Raw genomic sequence first — 19062 nt, forward strand, 5'->3', positions numbered from 1 at the left:
ACACTGGCCTACATCTGTTACATGAAGATGCCCCATGAGGAAGAGACACCTAATAGCAATATCTCACAGACTGAGGCATCCTCATTGGCAGCGGGTCATGACGGTGTGGCAGGCAAACCAAGCCAGCCTGCTTAGGGACTTGGACCAGGGGCAGAGATTGTCACCTGAACATGGAGTTTCTGAACGGCTCCGGGCCAGCAAGCCATCGGTCATTCGATGTCAGCGATGACGGTCACAGAGAGGCACCTGTGTCTTAATCTGTCAGGAATCAAGGAGGAGAAAACTTTTCACCTTGATGCCCGATCTCACCCTCGGGACACCTCGGCTCCACTCTGCAGTGGTGAGGAGTTTCAGGCCGTTTACACTAGTGTGTTTTTGATTTAAAAAGCATAACCTTTGCTACGGTTACACCTGGCGTCCACACAACTCTGGGGCTTACGACCCTTGAAAACTGAGACTTTTGGAAACACTGCAAACCCCGTTTTAGTTTCATTGTAGACGAACAAAAACGGAGACTTTTGAAAATTAAGGCATAGCTGTCCACATTCGCTCCCTGGTTAGGTCTTCTGGATCATTGCGTATCCTTCCCTGATTCCTCAAGCCCCCATCATATGACCATTACGCTATCGGGACGCGACAATAACAGACCAGACCACTCTCTCTCAACGGCTCTGTAACGGACCAGCCTCGATGACTGTGCAAACAATAACATGGAGACGGAACTGCAAGCTTTGCTGATTTTGTTGTCCAATTTAGCAGCCATTGTGCAGTTAAGCTGTATTTTATAATACTACTGCTGCCTACATGCATGAGGCAAGAACAATCGGCAACAGCTTACACTTTGGTAGGCATGCCCAGTGTGCATGAATGGTCATGTGACCATTAAAGACAGAGATCTTTTCTAAATCGCAGTGGAAACGTCAGTAAGGACCATTTTCATTTTAAGACGCTGTGTTCAAGCAAAACTGCACCAGGGTAAACAGGGCCACAGGTAGAGAAGTGCGGTCAGCTGCCTTCAGTAAGGCAAAGTCAGTAAAGACAGCAGAGGTAGATTGCCTGGAAAATGGCATCCCACTTTTGTTGCTCACTTTGGCACAGTGCTGTCCATAATGGATCTCTGGAGATTAACTTCGCTATAGTCAGGCTCAAACACCGGTCACTCGGAGGACGTTCCCCATAGTGTCTGCCAACACCAAGACAGCAGTGTCAGGGAATCGGGTTGCACACGCAACATAAGACATAAGAATAAAAAAACATAAAAAAGGTAATTGCGACTTTTTTTATCTCACAGATTTGTGATATAAGCTCGCAGTTGTGAGAAAAAAAAACATGTTTATTTAATTGCACGTTTATATATTTTATATTATTTCTCAGAAATGTCAGAATTGTGGGATAACAAGTCGCTATTACCTTTTTTATAACAAGCTTACATCTTGCACCATAAAAAAAATTAAATGCAAATACATAAATTACAAATTAAATGCAAATACAAAAACTTTGGTCACTCCAATATGCAGTGAATATTTATCATTCCCAAACGATCACGACATTGATCATTATATGTAAGCATTGTGTTTATAACTTCCCTCAGAACACACGCAGGGTCATTCAAACACGGCCGAGGCCAGGCCGCTCTTCCGGAAGGTCTCTGCCACGAGTCGGGAGTGCTGGATTTTGGCGGAGAGCGCCTCGAACACGTCGCTCTGGTCCAGAGCCGTGGCGGTCCTGTAGACGAACATCCCCAGCGACTCCAGGCCTCTCATGCCCAGGTTCACACCGCAGCCTTGCAGATCAGCAAACACATGTTCATATCATAGATTACACACAGTGTCGAATATACAATCAGATATTAAAATAATATTTTGGCTTCATTGAAAATGTTGCAAGCAGACATACAGAGCTACAGAAAAATATTTTCTCAATATTTCTTTTGAGAAATAATATCTTTCTCATTCAATTTATTCATTTTATATTATTGTATTACTTTTTATTTTGTTTTTTTCAATACATGCTTATACACTCACCTAAAGGATTATTAGGAACACCTGTTCAATTTCTCATTAATGCAATTATCTAATCAACCAATCACATGGCAGTTGCTTCAATGCATTTAGGGGTGTGGTCCTGGTCAAGACAATCTCCTGAACTCCAAACTGAATGTCAGAATGGGAAAGAAAGGTGATTTAAGCAATTTTGAGCGTGGCATGGTTGTTGGTGCCAGACGGGCCGGTCTGAGTATTTCACAATCTGCTCAGTTACTGGGATTTTCACGCACAACCATTTCTAGGGTTTACAAAGAATGGTGTGAAAAGGGAAAAACATCCAGTATGCGGCAGTCCTGTGGGCGAAAATGCCTTGTTGATGCTAGAGGTCAGAGGAGAATGGACCGACTGATTCAAGCTGATAAAAGAGCAACTTTGACTGAAATAACCACTCGTTACAACCGAGGTATGCAGCAAAGCATTTGTGAAGCCACAACACGCACAACCTTGAGGCGGATGGGCTACAACAGCAGAAAGACCCCACCGGGTACCACTCATCTCCACTACAAATAGGAAAAAGAGGCTACAATTTGCAAGAGCTCACCAAAATTGGACAGTTGAAGACTGGAAAAATGTTGCCTGGTCTGATGAGTCTCGATTTCTGTTGAGACATTCAGATGGTAGAGTCAGAATTTGGCGTAAACAGAATGAGAACATGGATCCATCATGCCTTGTTACCACTGTGCAGGCTGGTGGTGGTGGTGTAATGGTGTGGGGGATGTTTTCTTGGCACACTTTAGGCCCCTTAGTGCCAATTGGGCATCGTTTAAATGCCACGGCCTACCTGAGCATGGTTTCTGACCATGTCCATCCCTTTATGGCCACCATGTACCCATCCTCTGATGGCTACTTCCAGCAGGATAATGCACCATGGCACAAAGCTCGAATCATTTCAAATTGGTTTCTTGAACATGACAATGAGTTCACTGTACTAAAATGGCCCCCACAGTCACCAGATCTCAACCCAATAGAGCATCTTTGGGATGTGGTGGAACGGGAGCTTCGTGCCCTGGATGTGCATCCCACAAATCTCCATCGACTGCAAGATGCTATCCTATCAATATGGGCCAACATTTCTAAGGAATGCTTTCAGCACCTTGTTGAATCAATGCCACGTAGAATTAAGGCAGTTCTGAAGGCGAAAGGGGGTCAAACACAGTATTAGTATGGTGTTCCTAATAATCCTTAAGGTGAGTGTAGCTAACTCCACTCAAAATCATTTCAACCCTGCAACAGTATTACTCAGTTTTGGTGTGCCTTGTATAAATCACATTTTGTCACTTAAATATATATATATATATATATATATATATATATATATATATTAATAACCCATCATATTTCTGTCAAATAATGTCTCTGGTTTTTGTCAACTCTGTTACATTAAAAATGTTATGGAGTTGAAGATCAGTGCAAAATCTAATACAATGCTAATAGTATACTAATACTACGTACTATGCATCTTATGTTGGATTGCAAATAAAAGTGCATTACATCACATTATAGTCAATATTTCTGTGCTTTCTGCCAAAAACAATATATAATTAAATAAATGAATCCAACCGTATAAGTGGCGTTGCCATAATAGCCATTAGCATCTGCTCTAGAGTTTTGTTTTGTGTGAAACATGACGGGATTAGGGATGACATAAACTGTGTGAAATCAATTACATTGACATATCGTTACAGCCTGATTGTAAATTAAACTTTGCTAAATGCATTATTATTATTAACATAAAAATTCCGCATTTTCTTAGAAAATGCATGTCACAATTGCTCCGATCCTCCTTCCCTCACGCACACTCTGGACTCCATTTCCCAGCATGCCTCCTGGTTCTCACCTGCATTCAGTCAGCCTTCAGCTGCCACTGATGATCACCTCTTCAGGACACAGGCTGCGTCTGAAATCGCCCCCATGCCCTTAAATAGCACTATAGGGACAGCCATAGTGGTGTCCGAGACCATAGAGGACGTTATTGAGTGCACTCAGTCAATCCCACAATGCACCGCAATAATGAGTCTACAACCGATGTACGCTCAACGGATAGAGAATCTCCATAATGCACTGTGAGAGTCGCACACTGAATGAATTCCCACGTTTTGCCAGAAGATGGCGCCGCAGCTGAATCAATCATCCATCCATTTTCCAAACCACTGTCCAGTGTGATATCATACAGGTATACATTATTCAATTACGGTTTATACATGCTAGTTTCATTACCACTCGAGCTGCCAGTTTGCGGGTTTCAAATGATTATTATTAACAGTAAGCACAAATTATGCAAAAGCGGCAGCCCTTCCGGTGCACCCAGTGTCCGAATTCACTCACTCCTTTTCATTCACTCCTTCAAGTGTTATATATTAGTGGATTAGTGGGGGCGATTTCGAACACAGCAACACATAAGCACTTCATGGTCTGGTCTCATCATTCACTTAAAGCTGCAGTCCGTAACTTTTGGCGCTGTAGCGGTTAATAAACAGAACTGCATGCGTCTTGCGGAAGAACGTTGTAGCCGGAGCTACTTCTCTCTGTTTATGTCTATGACGCGTCACGCAGGCACTGGGTTACACCACAGCAGTACGACCCAAACCAGTCTAAAATAGTCCCAATATAAACACTTATTATAGGCGTACCGTAGTGATTCAGGATAAGACAAAAACACGGTTTGGAAAATGGATTCATGATGTACTCGCTCATTTTATAATTTTTGTCAATTTTGAACACAAAAAAAGTTACGGACAGCAGCTTTAACGTGTATTGACTTGCCTCCATTATAAAAATAAATTTTAATAAACAATAATAAAAAAAAATATTATTATTTTAAAAAGCTTTTCTTTCTTTCTTTTTTTTGCATTACAAAATGTAGGTTCCATTTACTGTTTTTATCATTTAAATGATATTTAATTTGTAAATAATGTAAGTTATAAATATGACTATCCATAAACACAAGTATAAAAAGGTAACTTTCTTTGCGTCAGGCGATGTTGAATCGCTGCTGTTCTCACCGGTGTCGAAGTTCAGCACTCTCGCCGCCTCTCCCTCCACAGTCACGGCCACGCCGTCTCCCTCGATGTAGGCGGCACTGACGCGGCGGTACGACAGCATGATCTCGAACAGCCGGCGACTGCACTGCATGTGGTGCAGCGTGAGCTCGCTCAGACGAGGCTCGATGTCCGTCTTGTACGCATTGAAGGACTGGTGGAAGATGTTCTTCATGATCTGAGTGAACACAGAGGAGAGTCATTACAGAGGTCAGGTGATTCGTTCAGTCTCACACACACACACACACACACACACACACACACACACACACACACACACACACACACACACACACACACACACACACACACGTGGCTGTAACCAGGTAACAGTGAATTGCATATCCTCTTGACGGCTGTGCCCTGACACATCTTGTCTGTTTTCTTTTTCAACCACTCACATCTTTTTGTGCTATTTCTGTTCTTTTCTTACTTGTGTTTCTGATTTGTATTCATTAATGAACCTTTCCAGGTGAGTCACGAGCAGAGCCAGAGATTTGACTCTACAGTCTGGCACTGGTGGCTCACGCTTTCGCTGGTTAGCCCCTGCTGGTTAATTTCATAACTAGCTGTATTTGTTTGCTTGTGTGTGTTTTAGGAGGGTTCAGTGGTTATTGTACACCAATATTGGAATACAGTATTGCCACCACTGACCAATCAGAATCAACTAATCTGAGATGTCAAATAAACGCTTTCATTTTGTGGAAAATAATTCAGCATTCTTCAAATCCATTCACATTATACGTCAGATTCAACTCGTAACTTCATATAACTAGAAGAATAACAAAGTGCCCTAAAGGATAAAACTATTTGCGCTACAAAGCAGTGAGTTTATAATTAAGACAATACATTAAAATAATATGGTAAGCAATACCAGTTTGCGATATCAAGCAGCATAACAAGCTGTTTTATGCCGTTAGGGAATAGCGGATGATACTGGAAGCCAGGCACATTCAATTTACAAACTGCCCCGCTGCTCTTATGGTAAAAATAAGGTAGATATCTACAACCAGAGCTAACATTTCGCCACACCTGCCTATGGCCGGTGATTTAAGAAAATATATATAAATTATTAATATTTTTTTCCAGCCATGAAACATTTAGTCAAGAGCAATGAGTGTTTTTTACTTTATCTTTTGTTGTTTGATTGACATTAGTGGATTAATTAGGCTGCTGTCACTTTAAGAGCGAATGCGTGGATCTAATATACTGATACACACATTTTATTGCTCAACTGTTTTCATTCACTTAATATATAACTGATGGTGTTTTCAAGCATACTTGCCAAACGGGCATTTTGATATTTAGTTTGAATAGATCTGTTCCAGCGCACGAAGATGTGAAAGAGTGCTCAATTCACTGCTAGCGCACTGTCAGAGACACGGATTTAACACAAATTGAGTTCCCTTTCACATCATTTTGCGTTTGAATATTTCATATGGCAAGTCATAAACTTCTGTGACGATGCAGCACTGGCCCGTCAACTGTCCATTCACGTTTCTTCATGTTCTTACATCATTGCATTGCTAGAATTAAAGAAAATGTACCAGCCAAATGGTCATTTACACCGTTTCATACTCGCCAACACCAACGCATTTGACGCTTGGCGAGTGTTAATTTTAGGCTGTTTACAACTTTTAATGTAAGTATTTTGTGAACCTTTTACAACTATTTAGTATGGGTGTGACTGCATTTCAACACTGAAACACCAACTGACATTATGCCAGCTAGTACTGTAGGTCCGGCTGGGAAGGCCGAGCACAACATCTTTGAGAATGTATAGAATACCCTGAACCTAAAAAAGATGAAGTTTTGGAGTCAAACAGATGCATGCTGGGATGGTGGCGCCTTACTGAAGAGTTGGCCGTGTGGCGCAGGAAATGCATCATCTTGGAGTCCGCGTCTGCAGTGCAGGCCAGAGCCATGCAGCGGTTCCGGAAGGTGCCGTATATCTTCAGGTGGAAGCCGGGCTTGGCTGCGGGCTGGCCGGAGCTGCGGCGGTCCTTCACGGTGTCCAGCCCGTACGCCGACAGGTCAAAGTACAGACTATGAGCACGGATCTCTGGTGTGGGAACCTAGAAAACAGAGTCAGAACAAACCTTTACTTTCTTGCTTATGTATAATTAACATTTCACTACACCGGTTGTTTCTGCAACTACGGGCACTTTTAAGTCCCAGCAGTGACATTTTTGATTTATGTTCAAATTTGTCATTTGATGTTTCATAAATATATCCACAGTGCCATTACACACCTTGACAAAAAATATAATTACTGATTAATGTGATTAAATATAATATTATGAAGCATTTATAGCTCAAAACACCATTTTTGTTAATGTCCCACACCTGTGGTCTCAATGTTGAGATACATAAAATAAGCTAATTTAATTACAATTTGACATTATTTCAAATGCAATTGTTTAATATACAGATTCATTTACAGCACCTTAAAATTCTTTGTATTATTTACTGATCATTTTTATGATTTTTTTAACTAAATGTGCCTGTCCCACACTTTTGAGTCCTTACCGCAACAATGAAAAAAAGCTTTTATTATGAAGTTTTATCGAACCCGAACAAGTCTAGTTTCTATGGAAACCGAAATTATCATTTGAGCACATTGCTGACAGACTGGGCCACCACACTACCTCACTCACAAGATACCAAAAAAATAAGGTAAACATCATCTTTTCTGCTCTAGTATTTATTGTGCGTCCTTACCTTTCAGCTTAATAATTGTGTATTTTGAACTACATTTTAAAAATAAATGTATATTACTGTTGAATTCATGTATGTTAAAGGGATACTCCACTTTTTTTGGGAAATAGGCTCATTTTACAACTCCCCCAGAGTTAAACTGTTGAGTTTTACCGTTTTTGAATCCATTCAGCCGATCTCCGGTTCTGGCGGTACCACTTTTAGCATAGCTTAGCATACATCATTGAAGTGGACAAGACCATTAGCATTTCTAAAAAAAAAACTTTACATTTTCCGTCGGTCTTAGTGCACGATGTAACTACAGAAGAGTCAAGTTTTAAATAGGAAAAATATCGAATATCGAAACTCTTTGGTCATTTTTTTTTGAGAAATGCTAATGGTCTTGTCCACTTCAATGATGTATGCTAAGCTATGCTAAAAGTGGTACCGCCAGAACCGGAGATCGGCTGAATGGATTCAAAAACGGTAAAACTCAACAGTTTAACTCTGGGCCTCCTCTTTGCGCTGAACCGCCCCGGGGAGCGCAAGTGTATTTCCTAGTTAACCGACGTGCGTGCGTCTGTGGCAAAGTCCGCTTTGCGCGGGTGCAAAATAGGAATGATACATGCGTCAGTGTACAAAGTCATTTGCGCCGAGTGCAAGATAGGGCCCTAAGAGTTAATTAAAATAGTTATTTACTGCAAAACTGCTACTATCTTTTACACATGCAATACCTTTTGTTTTCTGTAGCATGTTTCTTTTTTTTGTTTTGTTTTTTACAGTAGCCTGTTTTTGATTTCGTGGCAGTTTAACATTGTGTCCTTACCGACACAAGATGTCATTACCGCAGCACTGCTCTATTTTCTTCTTTTTTTTCACATTTTCATTTGCAAAAAAATATTTTTACACTTAGGCTGAGATGATTAACACATTGAAATTGCAACATCTGTCATAAAAAGTTAAATATGTCATCTTTTGTGTGTATGGAAACAATTGACATCTAAGGTTACTGTACATTTTTTACATGGCATAGAAAAAAAACATGAAATTCCCTATTTTGTATATTATTTTATTATATCAGTATTTACAAAACTGTATCAAATTTGAAAAAGCTATTTAAATATATAATTTTTTTATAGAAATTACTAAAGAAAAATGTATAAAATGAACGTTATTGTAAAGTTGCGGTAAGGACACTTTTTAAGAAGATGACCCGAAAAACATAAAAAATAAACACGTTCCAGATTAAAATCTTAACGACTACATTCTATTTTGTGTACATTTTTATATGTATTGCAGACTGTGATGATTAAAATTGATAGAGGTTGATTTTTTTAAAATTGGGATAGTCAAAAGTGCCCGTAGTTGCAGAAACATGTAGCCCAATGATTGACAAATGAATTATTGCAGAGTAAAAAGATAAACTGGAGATCTTTTAGTCAGATGAAATGAGGACAGGAAATTTGAAGGACTGATGGGGGGGAAATCTTCCAACAGGCACTATTTGCTGAAACAATTGAATAATGCTGGCAGAAGCATCAGTACAGCACAATCCAGCCGGACATGTTCTGGCCATCAAGAGCTTGTCCGAACAGATATACGCTCACTACTGAATGGATCATGGATCGATTTCCAATATTGGAATCAACATTTTGTTGAATTTTCAACCGATCTTGTTTTAAGTTCAAGTATTTTGTTAACCTTTTCACAACCATTTAGCATTAAATGTTGTTTCAAAGTTTGTTTAACATTACTTCAAATATTAACATTGAAGGTAAAGGTTGCATGTCTGAGGATGGCCTGTTTAATTCTTCATTTTTTACACATGCACAGCCTTTCAAAGTATGCTTCATTTAATAGTGTGCGCAACACCGACGCTCAACACATGCACACTAGGAAGTTTTTTATATTTTTCCAGTGTCTTTTCTTCCCTATCGTGACACATATCCATGTGAAACGCTTCTGGAACAAGAGCAAATGTAGGGCAGCGCTTGATTGTGTCTGTGGGGAATTGATTGGATGGTTGTGGTTTGCTATTGGTGGATCACATGTGATTGACAGGTTGCCCCGCCCTCGCCATCACAGAAGAGAAGAGCTCATGAATAAATCATTCATAATAAACACTGCAATGTTCCAAAAAAACAAGAATTGTCAGTTTTGATTTCATGAACATTAAGCCACAGAGAGATAAAAATGGTCATGAAAATCATGGTCAATGGTCATGAATCCACAATATCCAGAGCCAAGTTTCACTAATTAGACTGAAACCCTGCTTATCTCTGAACCTTATCAAGGTTGCTAAAGCTTGCTTGATGAATTACTGTATACATAACACAGACTAACAAAACAGGCTGTCAGGGGACGCGAGCGGCCCTGGGTTATCTGCATTAGCTAAACCTGCTTTACCATCTGTTCAAACACAGAGCCCATTAACTACAGCGAGAGAGAGAATCAATTATACAAACCATCATTCTAAACCTGTGTAAAAAACAATCCAATTACAGACCGCATCACTGAAACATGTGCAGTTAATGCTTCTCGCTGGATCACCTGCATCCCCGTGGCAGAAATAGACTCGATTATTATTCATAATGGCTTAATTTCCTCCCCAGTATTCATAAAGTGAATCAGCCCAGTAGGACCCGATGACCTCATGAACACAGGCCGTCAGACTAACATTCATATTCAAGAACACAGTGAGAGATTTCTGAGGATCGCAGCCTGAGAAGGGGAACGGAGATATAATGACGGGATACGGTGTAATGATTTAAAAAGAAAGGAAGAAAAATGCATAATACATGCTAATTTTAACTTGAAAATGCTGCTTTGTGAGATGACATTTAAAGGCCTTGCATGTGAGCGTGTTTCAGAAGAGTGTGTGTAGCTCACCTGTCTCTGGTCCAGTCTCTCTATCGTGGCATTGGCCCCGTAAGCGTGGCACGACTCGACGATGTAATCGGTGCTGATGCCCAGCACAGAGCAGGAGTCTCCACACGAGCCGTCAGCGACCACGATCACCCGCGGCCATTCTGCCCTGGACATCTTCCTCAGGTACTCCTCACTGAACTACAGCAGAACCACACATCAGCGTTCTGGTGTGATCAGATCCAGAGCAAACGCCTCTGAAGAGTCCTGGTTTTACAGGGGACCTATTATGCCCCCTTCTACAATATGTAATATATTGTATGATATATTGTGAAGTTATGTGTCTGTGCAGTTTCATTTTTGAGTGGAAGGGAAAACATGCTGTTTTTGTGCATGTATCTTTAAATGCAAATGAACTACTACTCCCCGCCCCCTTTCCAGAAGAGGGCGGAGCCTGTACAGCTCGTGCCTCGGTTACTCTGCCAAGAACTAAAACATCTGTTTGGTTTTGATTATCATCTCTATCTCCATGCTCGCGCGCCATTGCAGTTCTTCATCATCATGAAAGTTTATTATCAGCATGTGTTTTAAAGTCATATCAGTCTAAACTTCTGAAATATGGTTTTCTGAGCGCACACAAAGTTCACATAAACACCGTCAGTTATGTCTCTGAACGTAAACAGCAGGGGGAAAAATCGCATGTGTATATTAGATATGTGTGTTTAAGTGACAGCAGCGTAATGTGCTGTATATGCTGTAAATATGAATCAAACAACAAAAGAAAAACATAAAGTTTCTGCTCTGGACTGAATAACTGGTGCTGGTAAATGCTCAGGCGAGGAGATAAACACGGCGGACTGTGTACACATCACTGAGGGGAGGAGCTATGCTAATAGGGCGGAGTCTGTCAGCTGTTCATGGGCGGGGCCTGTGCAATGTGATGTCACACTGCATAGAAACTGCAAATGGCTTATTCTGAAACACTGTTTATGATTTATGGGGATTAAAAAAAGAGGAATGGGAGACTGTTTGACGTTATTGGGTGGTTGTGTACACACCCTGTCAACACACATTTATGTTTAAACACCATGTAAAAGTGAATTTTGCATAACAGGTCCCTTTTAAATGAAACAAAAACATTTACCACACACACTGTAGTCCAGTTCTTGAACGAATGACACTGATGAACCAGTTCTTTTAAGTGAATCAAAACACAGCTAGAAGAGAGATTTCTGGCCTCGTATGTGTCTTTTTAGTGATTGATTGAAATGACAACACACACAGTGTTCAGTCCTTGAACAAATGAACCAATTATTTTAAATCAAATGCATGCAACTGGACCAGTGTTGCCTGAATAGTAAATCTATAAGAGAAGTGTATTTAAAAATACACATTGTTGTAGAATGAGTGTTGTTGTAGTGGATTGGATTGGATTGGATGCTGCCATAAAGACGAAACGTAAGAAAGATTGCCATCCCTGTAACAGCAGACTTGTGTGTTCAGACAGTGTAAGAGCATCAATGATGGATCTGCACAGACAGCGACAGCTAAAGACTCGGTTTCTCATCGGTGGTTTGTTCTCCTCGGAGCAGAAGGACGCTTTTGTTCAACCAGACGACAGCTTGTCACCCGGAATAGCTGTAAATGAAATGAAACTAAAGGCTGGTTTGGTTTATTGGATGTGAGCTCATCTAGATACATCAGAGACGTGGGATAAAGAGAGTCCGAGGCCAGAGAAATCATTTACTCAAACTGGAGCTCGTCCCTCACTGTAAAAACATATTTATGTGAAATACACACAATATGCAACAAGAAACAGTTCAAAGCTAGTGTGTTACACGTTCATCATGGCGGATGTTTGATTCACTGAGGGCATTCCAGTTATCATTTCGGAAATAAAAGTTGTTATTTTGTACTTTTAATTAGATTACAAGTAAAAAATAAAAGAAATTAATAAATGAAAGAAAAATCTGTAAACGTGTGAACAAACCTCGAGGAGAGGCGGACCTGAAGGAGTCAGACCTGAACACGAGTGAACATAAACCTCTGAGGAGAAGCGGACCTGAAGGAGTCAGACCTGAACATGAGTGAACATAAACCTCTGAGGAGAAGCGGACCTGAAGGAGTCAGACCTGAACACGAGTGAACATAAACCTCTGAGGAGAAGCGGACCTGAAGGAGTCAGACCTGAACACGAGTGAACATAAACCTCTGAGGAGAAGCGGACCTGAAGGAGTCAGACCTGAACACGTGTGAACATAAACCTCTGAGGAGAAGCGGACCTGAAGGAGTCAGACCTTAACACGAGTGAACATAAACCTCTGAGGAGAGGCGGACCTGAAGGAGTCAGACCTGAACACGAGTCAACATAAACCTCTGAGGAGAGGCGGACCTGAAGGAGTCAGACCTGAACACGTGTGAACATAAACCTCTGAGGAGAGGCGGACCTGAAGGAGTCAGACCTGAACACGTGTGAACATAAACCTCTGAGGAGAAGCGGACCTGAAGGAGTCAGACCTGAACACGTGTGAACATAAACCTCTGAGGAGAGGCGGACCTGAAGGAGTCAGACCTGAACACGTGTGAACATAAACCTCTGAGGAGAAGCGGACCTGAAGGAGTCAGACCTGAACACGTGTGAACATAAACCTCTGAGGAGAAGCGGACCTGAAGGAGTCAGACCTGAACACGAGTGAACATAAACCTCTGAGCAGAAGCGGACCTGAAGGTGTCAGACCTGAACACGAGTGAACATAAACCTCTGAGGAGAAGCGGACCTGAAGGAGTCAGACCTGAACACGTGTGAACATAAACCTCTGAGGAGAAGCGGACCTGAAGGAGTCAGACCTGAACACGTGTGAACATAAACCTCTGAGGAGAAGCGGACCTGAAGGAGTCAGACCTGAACACGTGTGAACATAAACCTCTGAGGAGAAGCGGACCTGAAGGAGTCAGACCTGAACACGTGTGAACATAAACCTCTGAGGAGAGGCGGACCTGAAGGAGTCAGACCTGAACACGAGTCAACATAAACCTCTGAGGAGAGGCGGACCTGAAGGAGTCAGACCTGAACACGTGTGAACATAAACCTCTGAGGAGAAGCGGACCTGAAGGAGTCAGACCTGAACACGAGTGAACATAAACCTCTGAGGAGAAGCGGACCTGAAGGAGTCAGACCTGAACACGAGTGAACATAAACCTCTGAGGAGAAGCGGACCTGAAGGAGTCAGACCTGAACACGAGTGAACATAAACCTCTGAGGAGAAGCGGACCTGAAGGAGTCAGACCTGAACACGAGTGAACATAAACCTCTGAGGAGAAGCGGACCTGAAGGAGTCAGACCTGAACACGAGTGAACATAAACCTCTGAGGAGAAGCGGACCTGAAGGAGTCAGACCTTAACACGAGTGAACATAAACCTCTGAGGAGAAGCGGACCTGAAGGAGTCAGACCTGAACACGAGTGAACATAAACCTCTGAGGAGAAGCGGACCTGAAGGAGTCAGACCTTAACACGAGTGAACATAAACCTCTGAGGAGAAGCGGACCTGAAGGAGTCAGACCTTAACACGAGTGAACATAAACCTCTGAGGAGAGGCGGACCTGAAGGAGCCAGACCTGAACACGAGTCAACATAAACCTCTGAGGAGAGGCGGACCTGAAGGAGTCAGACCTGAACACGAGTGAACATAAACCTCTGAGGAGAAGCGGACCTGAAGGTGTCAGACCTGAACACGAGTGAACATAAACCTCTGAGGAGAGGCGGACCTGAAGGAGTCAGACCTGAACACGTGTGAACATAAACCTGAAGGAACATAAACCTCTGAGGAGAGGCGGACCTGAAGGAGTCAGACCTGAACACGAGTGAACATAAACCTCTGAGGAGAAGCGGACCTGAAGGAGTCAGACCTGAACACGAGTGAACATAAACCTCTGAGGAGAAGCGGACCTGAAGGAGTCAGACCTGAACACGTGTGAACATAAACCTCTGAGGAGAAGCGGACCTGAAGGAGTCAGACCTGAACACGAGTGAACATAAACCTCTGAGGAGAAGCGGACCTGAAAGAGTCAGACCTGAACACGAGTGAACATAAACCTCTGAGGAGAAGCGGACCTGAAGGAGTCAGACCTGAACACGTGTGAACATAAACCTCTGAGGAGAAGCGGACCTGAAGGAGTCAGACCTGAACACGAGTGAACATAAACCTCTGAGGAGAAGCGGACCTGAAGGAGTCAGACCTGAACACGAGTGAACATAAACCTCTGAGGAGAAGCGGACCTGAAGGAGTCAGACCTGAACACGAGTGAACATAAACCTCTGAGGAGAAGCGGACCTGAAGGAGTCAGACCTGAACACGAGTGAACATAAACCTCTGAGGAGATGCGGACCTGAAGGAGTCAGACCTGAACACGAGTGAACATAAACCTCTGAGGAGAAGCGGACCTGAAGGAGTCAGACCTGAACACGAGTGAACATAAACCTCTGAGGAGAAGCGGACCTGAAAGAGTCAGACCTGAACACGAGTGAACATAAACCTCTGAGGAGAAGCGGACCTGAAGGAGTCAGACCTGAACACGAGTGAACATAAACCTCTGAGGAGAAGCGGACCTGAAGGAGTCAGACCTGAACACGAGTGAACATAAACCTCTGAGGAGAGGCGTACCTGAAGGAGTCAGACCTGAACACGAGTGAACATAAACCTCTGAGGAGAAGCGGACCTGAAGGAGTCAGACCTGAACACGAGTGAACATAAACCTCTGAGGAGAAGCGGACCTGAAAGAGAACACGGACCTGAAGCGGACCTGAAAGTGAACACATAAACCTCTGAGGAGAAGCGGACCTGAAGGAGTCAGACCTGAACACGTGTGAACATAAACCTCTGAGGAGAAGCGGACCTGAAGGAGTCAGACCTGAACACGAGTGAACATAAACCTCTGAGGAGAAGCGGACCTGAAGGAGTCAGACCTGAACACGAGTGAACATAAACCTCTGAGGAGAAGCGGACCTGAAGGAGTCAGACCTGAACACGAGTGAACATAAACCTCTGAGGAGAAGCGGACCTGAAGGAGTCAGACCTGAACACGTGTGAACATAAACCTCTGAGGAGAAGCGGACCTGAAGGAGTCAGACCTGAACACGAGTGAACATAAACCTCTGAGGAGAAGCGGACCTGAAGGAGTCAGACCTGAACACGTGTGAACATAAACCTCTGAGGAGAAGCGGACCTGAAGGAGTCAGACCTGAACACGAGTGAACATAAACCTCTGAGGAGAAGCGGACCTGAAGGAGTCAGACCTGAACACGAGTGAACATAAACCTCTGAGGAGAAGCGGACCTGAAGGAGTCAGACCTGAACACGAGTGAACATAAACCTCTGAGGAGAAGCGGACCTGAAGGAGTCAGACCTGAACACGAGTGAACATAAACCTCTGAGGAGAAGCGGACCTGAAGGAGTCAGACCTGAACACGAGTGAACATAAACCTCTGAGGAGAAGCGGACCTGAAGGAGTCAGACCTGAACACGTGTGAACATAAACCTCTGAGGAGAAGCGGACCTGAAGGAGTCAGACCTGAACACGTGTGAACATAAACCTCTGAGGAGAAGCGGACCTGAAGGAGTCAGACCTGAACACGTGTGAACATAAACCTCTGAGGAGAAGCGGACCTGAAGGAGTCAGACCTGAACACGAGTGAACATAAACCTCTGAGGAGAAGCGGACCTGAAGGAGTCAGACCTGAACACGAGTGAACATAAACCTCTGAGGAGAAGCGGACCTGAAGGAGTCAGACCTGAACACGAGTGAACATAAACCTCTGAGGAGAAGCGGACCTGAAGGAGTCAGACCTGAACACGAGTGAACATAAACCTCTGAGGAGAAGCGGACCTGAAGGAGTCAGACCTGAACACGAGTGAACATAAACCTCTGAGGAGAAGCGGACCTGAAGGAGTCAGACCTGAACACGTGTGAACATAAACCTCTGAGGAGAAGCGGACCTGAAGGAGTCAGACCTGAACACGAGTGAACGTGGAGCTCGTTCTTCTGCTGCTCTTCTGAAGGAGCAGCTTCTCTGAGCAGATCTACTTCACACATGTGACGTGGTTGATGAAGACAGTGGCATCATCACCTGTTTATTCATGTCAGTTTTAGTTGGCAATAAAACATGGAACCATTCATGTCAAATGTGCGTGTCAAAGATAATTAATTTGTAAAACTGTTTAAAAATCGTAGAATTTACAGGTTTGTGTAGAAAGAAAAACATCTACAAACTATTTTATTTAATGACTCTTAATGTCAATGGAGTAATAAGTAATAACGGTAACACTTTACAATAAGGTTCATTAGTTAGCATTAATGTATTAACTAACATGAACTAACCATGAGCAATACATTTGTTATAGTATTTATTCATATTTGTTAATGTTAGTTAATAAAAATCCAGCTGTTCATTGTTTGTTCATGTTAGTTCACGGTGCATTCACTAATGTTAACAAATACAACCTTTGATTTTAATAATGTATTAGTAAATGTTGAAAACAATATTAATTAAGATTAATAAATGCTGTAGAAGTATTGTTCATAGCTCATGTTAACTAAGGTAGTGAACTAATGTTAACTAAATGGACCTAATAATAAAGTGTTACTGTAATTACTTATTTTACTTGCACCTTTAAGACGTAAGTGTATTCATCATCATCCTCATCATCAATAACATTTTCAAAACTACTTTTCAAGGTAAAAAAGAAATATCTTTTCACAAATATCAAGCATTTCTGAATCATGCATATCATTATGTTTAAACATGTGACAGCATGAAATATAAAGCTGTGTCTTGTCTTAGCTAGTTTAGCTGCTCATTATGGTAGGTTAATAATCCATTAGATGGAAACCAGCATCCGTGTTCAGAAACCAGCTGGACCAGCTGTGTGATCAGGCCAGAGCTATAGCTCATTATCCCACATCACAGCTGTCAGCTATTAATGCATCATGTAATTATGAATAGGTCAGGACAAGTGGGTGACTAAAATAATCAGGTGCTAACTTTACCAAGTAGTTCTGATTGTTTTGCGAGAAACGCACGAACCTTTGTGCCCAGATGGACTTCGACGCCCCCCTGCCGCTTGTTCTGCTCCAGGATGCTCAGCAGATACTCCTGAAACACGCCGATCTTGGTGAAGAAGTGCTCGTTGCGCCAGCAGCCCTCCATGTTGTCGAAGTCCACGCCGAGGTCCAGGAGGAAGCGCACGCTGCGCGGGTCCAGCGCGATCTGCTGCGGTCTGCAGAGCAACGCGCTCCGGTAGCGCGCGTCCAGCAGCGTCAGCTTCAGCACCTTCCCGGAGCGGACAGCGACCAGCGCCGCGGTGAGCCCGACCGGACCCGCGCCCACGACCAGCACCGAGACCCGCGCGCGCCACACGCGGAGCCCGGCCAGGCTCAGCTTGAGCACCGCGTACACGAGCACTGCGAGCCCGGTGCCGAGCGCCGTGTCGAGCGCCAGAGTCCGGTACTGGTGATCCGCGGGGCTCTCCGCGCTCATTCCGCGAGCAGATGAAGACAACACAACGCGCCTCACTGGTGGAGGAGATCTGCCACGGTACATGTGAACACTGAACGCGCTCTCTCTCTCTCTCTCTCTCTCTCTCTCTCTCTCTCTCTCTCTCTCTCTCTCTCTCTCTCTCTCTCTCTCTCTCTCTCTCTATCTCACACACACACACACACTCTCTCTCTCACACACACTCTCTCTCTCTCTCTCTCTCACACACACACACACACTCTCTCTCTCTCACACACACACACTCTCTCTCTCTCTCTCTCTCTCTCTCTCTCTCACACACACTCTCTCTCTCTCACACACACACACACACACACACACACACACACACACACACGCTCTCACTCTCTCTCTCTTCCTTCTTCAGAAGAAATCAGTGTACTGATGCGCGTCGTTTTCTTTTCTGAGCGCACTGCAGTTCATTGTGTCTGCCTGTGAAAATTATACAAAGTTTAAGGTAATTCAGCATTTTAAAATGACTTTTGTTAAGGGTATTTTAACGTCTGCTCAGTGTAGATGCGCTTTTCGAACGATTTCGAGTTGCCGTAATTAGTCGTAGGTTCCCTAATAACTTCTGTTATGAGTTAAATATGGGCTGTGGGAAACATTTGAAAATAATTAAAAGGGTGTTTAATGTGTCCTTCTAAACCTGTATGACCTACTTTATTTGGCAGAATGCAAAAGAATAACCTATACTGAAGAGTTTTGGTTACCATTTTTGTATGGACCAAAAACACTCGGGTGGACCATTTTTACTGTCAGTTTTCTCCAAGTATTTATCACTGTTTGTCCTCATAAAAGAATTTAACTTTGTGATTAATTCACAATTGACGTGTCACCATTATGCTCTGTTTGGTTCATGGACT

General features: G+C 43.0%; 1 protein-coding gene across 1 annotated transcript; it reads right to left on the reverse strand.

Annotated features, from left to right (window-relative positions):
• Window positions 1-1457: 1457 nt before the first annotated feature.
• Window positions 1458-18269, reverse strand: si:dkey-234i14.6 (uncharacterized). Its single transcript, XM_056248317.1, has 5 exons — window positions 17729-18269; window positions 10670-10846; window positions 6937-7158; window positions 5048-5261; window positions 1458-1783 (listed from the first exon to the last, which is right to left on the reverse strand). The coding sequence occupies exons 1-5, from the start codon at window positions 18242-18244 to the stop codon at window positions 1605-1607; spliced, it is 1308 nt and encodes a 435-aa protein (XP_056104292.1). The 5' UTR covers window positions 18245-18269; the 3' UTR covers window positions 1458-1604.
• Window positions 18270-19062: the final 793 nt, after the last annotated feature.

This window comes from Rhinichthys klamathensis, unplaced genomic scaffold (assembly GCF_029890125.1).
Source record: "Rhinichthys klamathensis goyatoka isolate OS25496 unplaced genomic scaffold, OSU_Roscu_1.1 h1tg000054l_1, whole genome shotgun sequence".
NCBI lineage: Eukaryota > Metazoa > Chordata > Actinopteri > Cypriniformes > Leuciscidae > Rhinichthys > Rhinichthys klamathensis.

Bases quoted from the DNA above. Each gene is read 5' to 3' on its own strand.
- si:dkey-234i14.6 (XM_056248317.1), bottom strand. From the start codon at position 18,244: ATGTACCGTGGCAGATCTCCTCCACCAGTGAGGCGCGTTGTGTTGTCT. The intron at 10,847-17,728 runs GTTCGTGCGTTT...GTTCTGCTGTAG, and splicing joins AAGTCCATCTGGGCACAAAG to TTCAGTGAGGAGTACCTGAG. The intron at 1,784-5,047 runs GTGAGAACAGCA...CTGATCTGCAAG, and splicing joins AGTGCTGAACTTCGACACCG to GCTGCGGTGTGAACCTGGGC.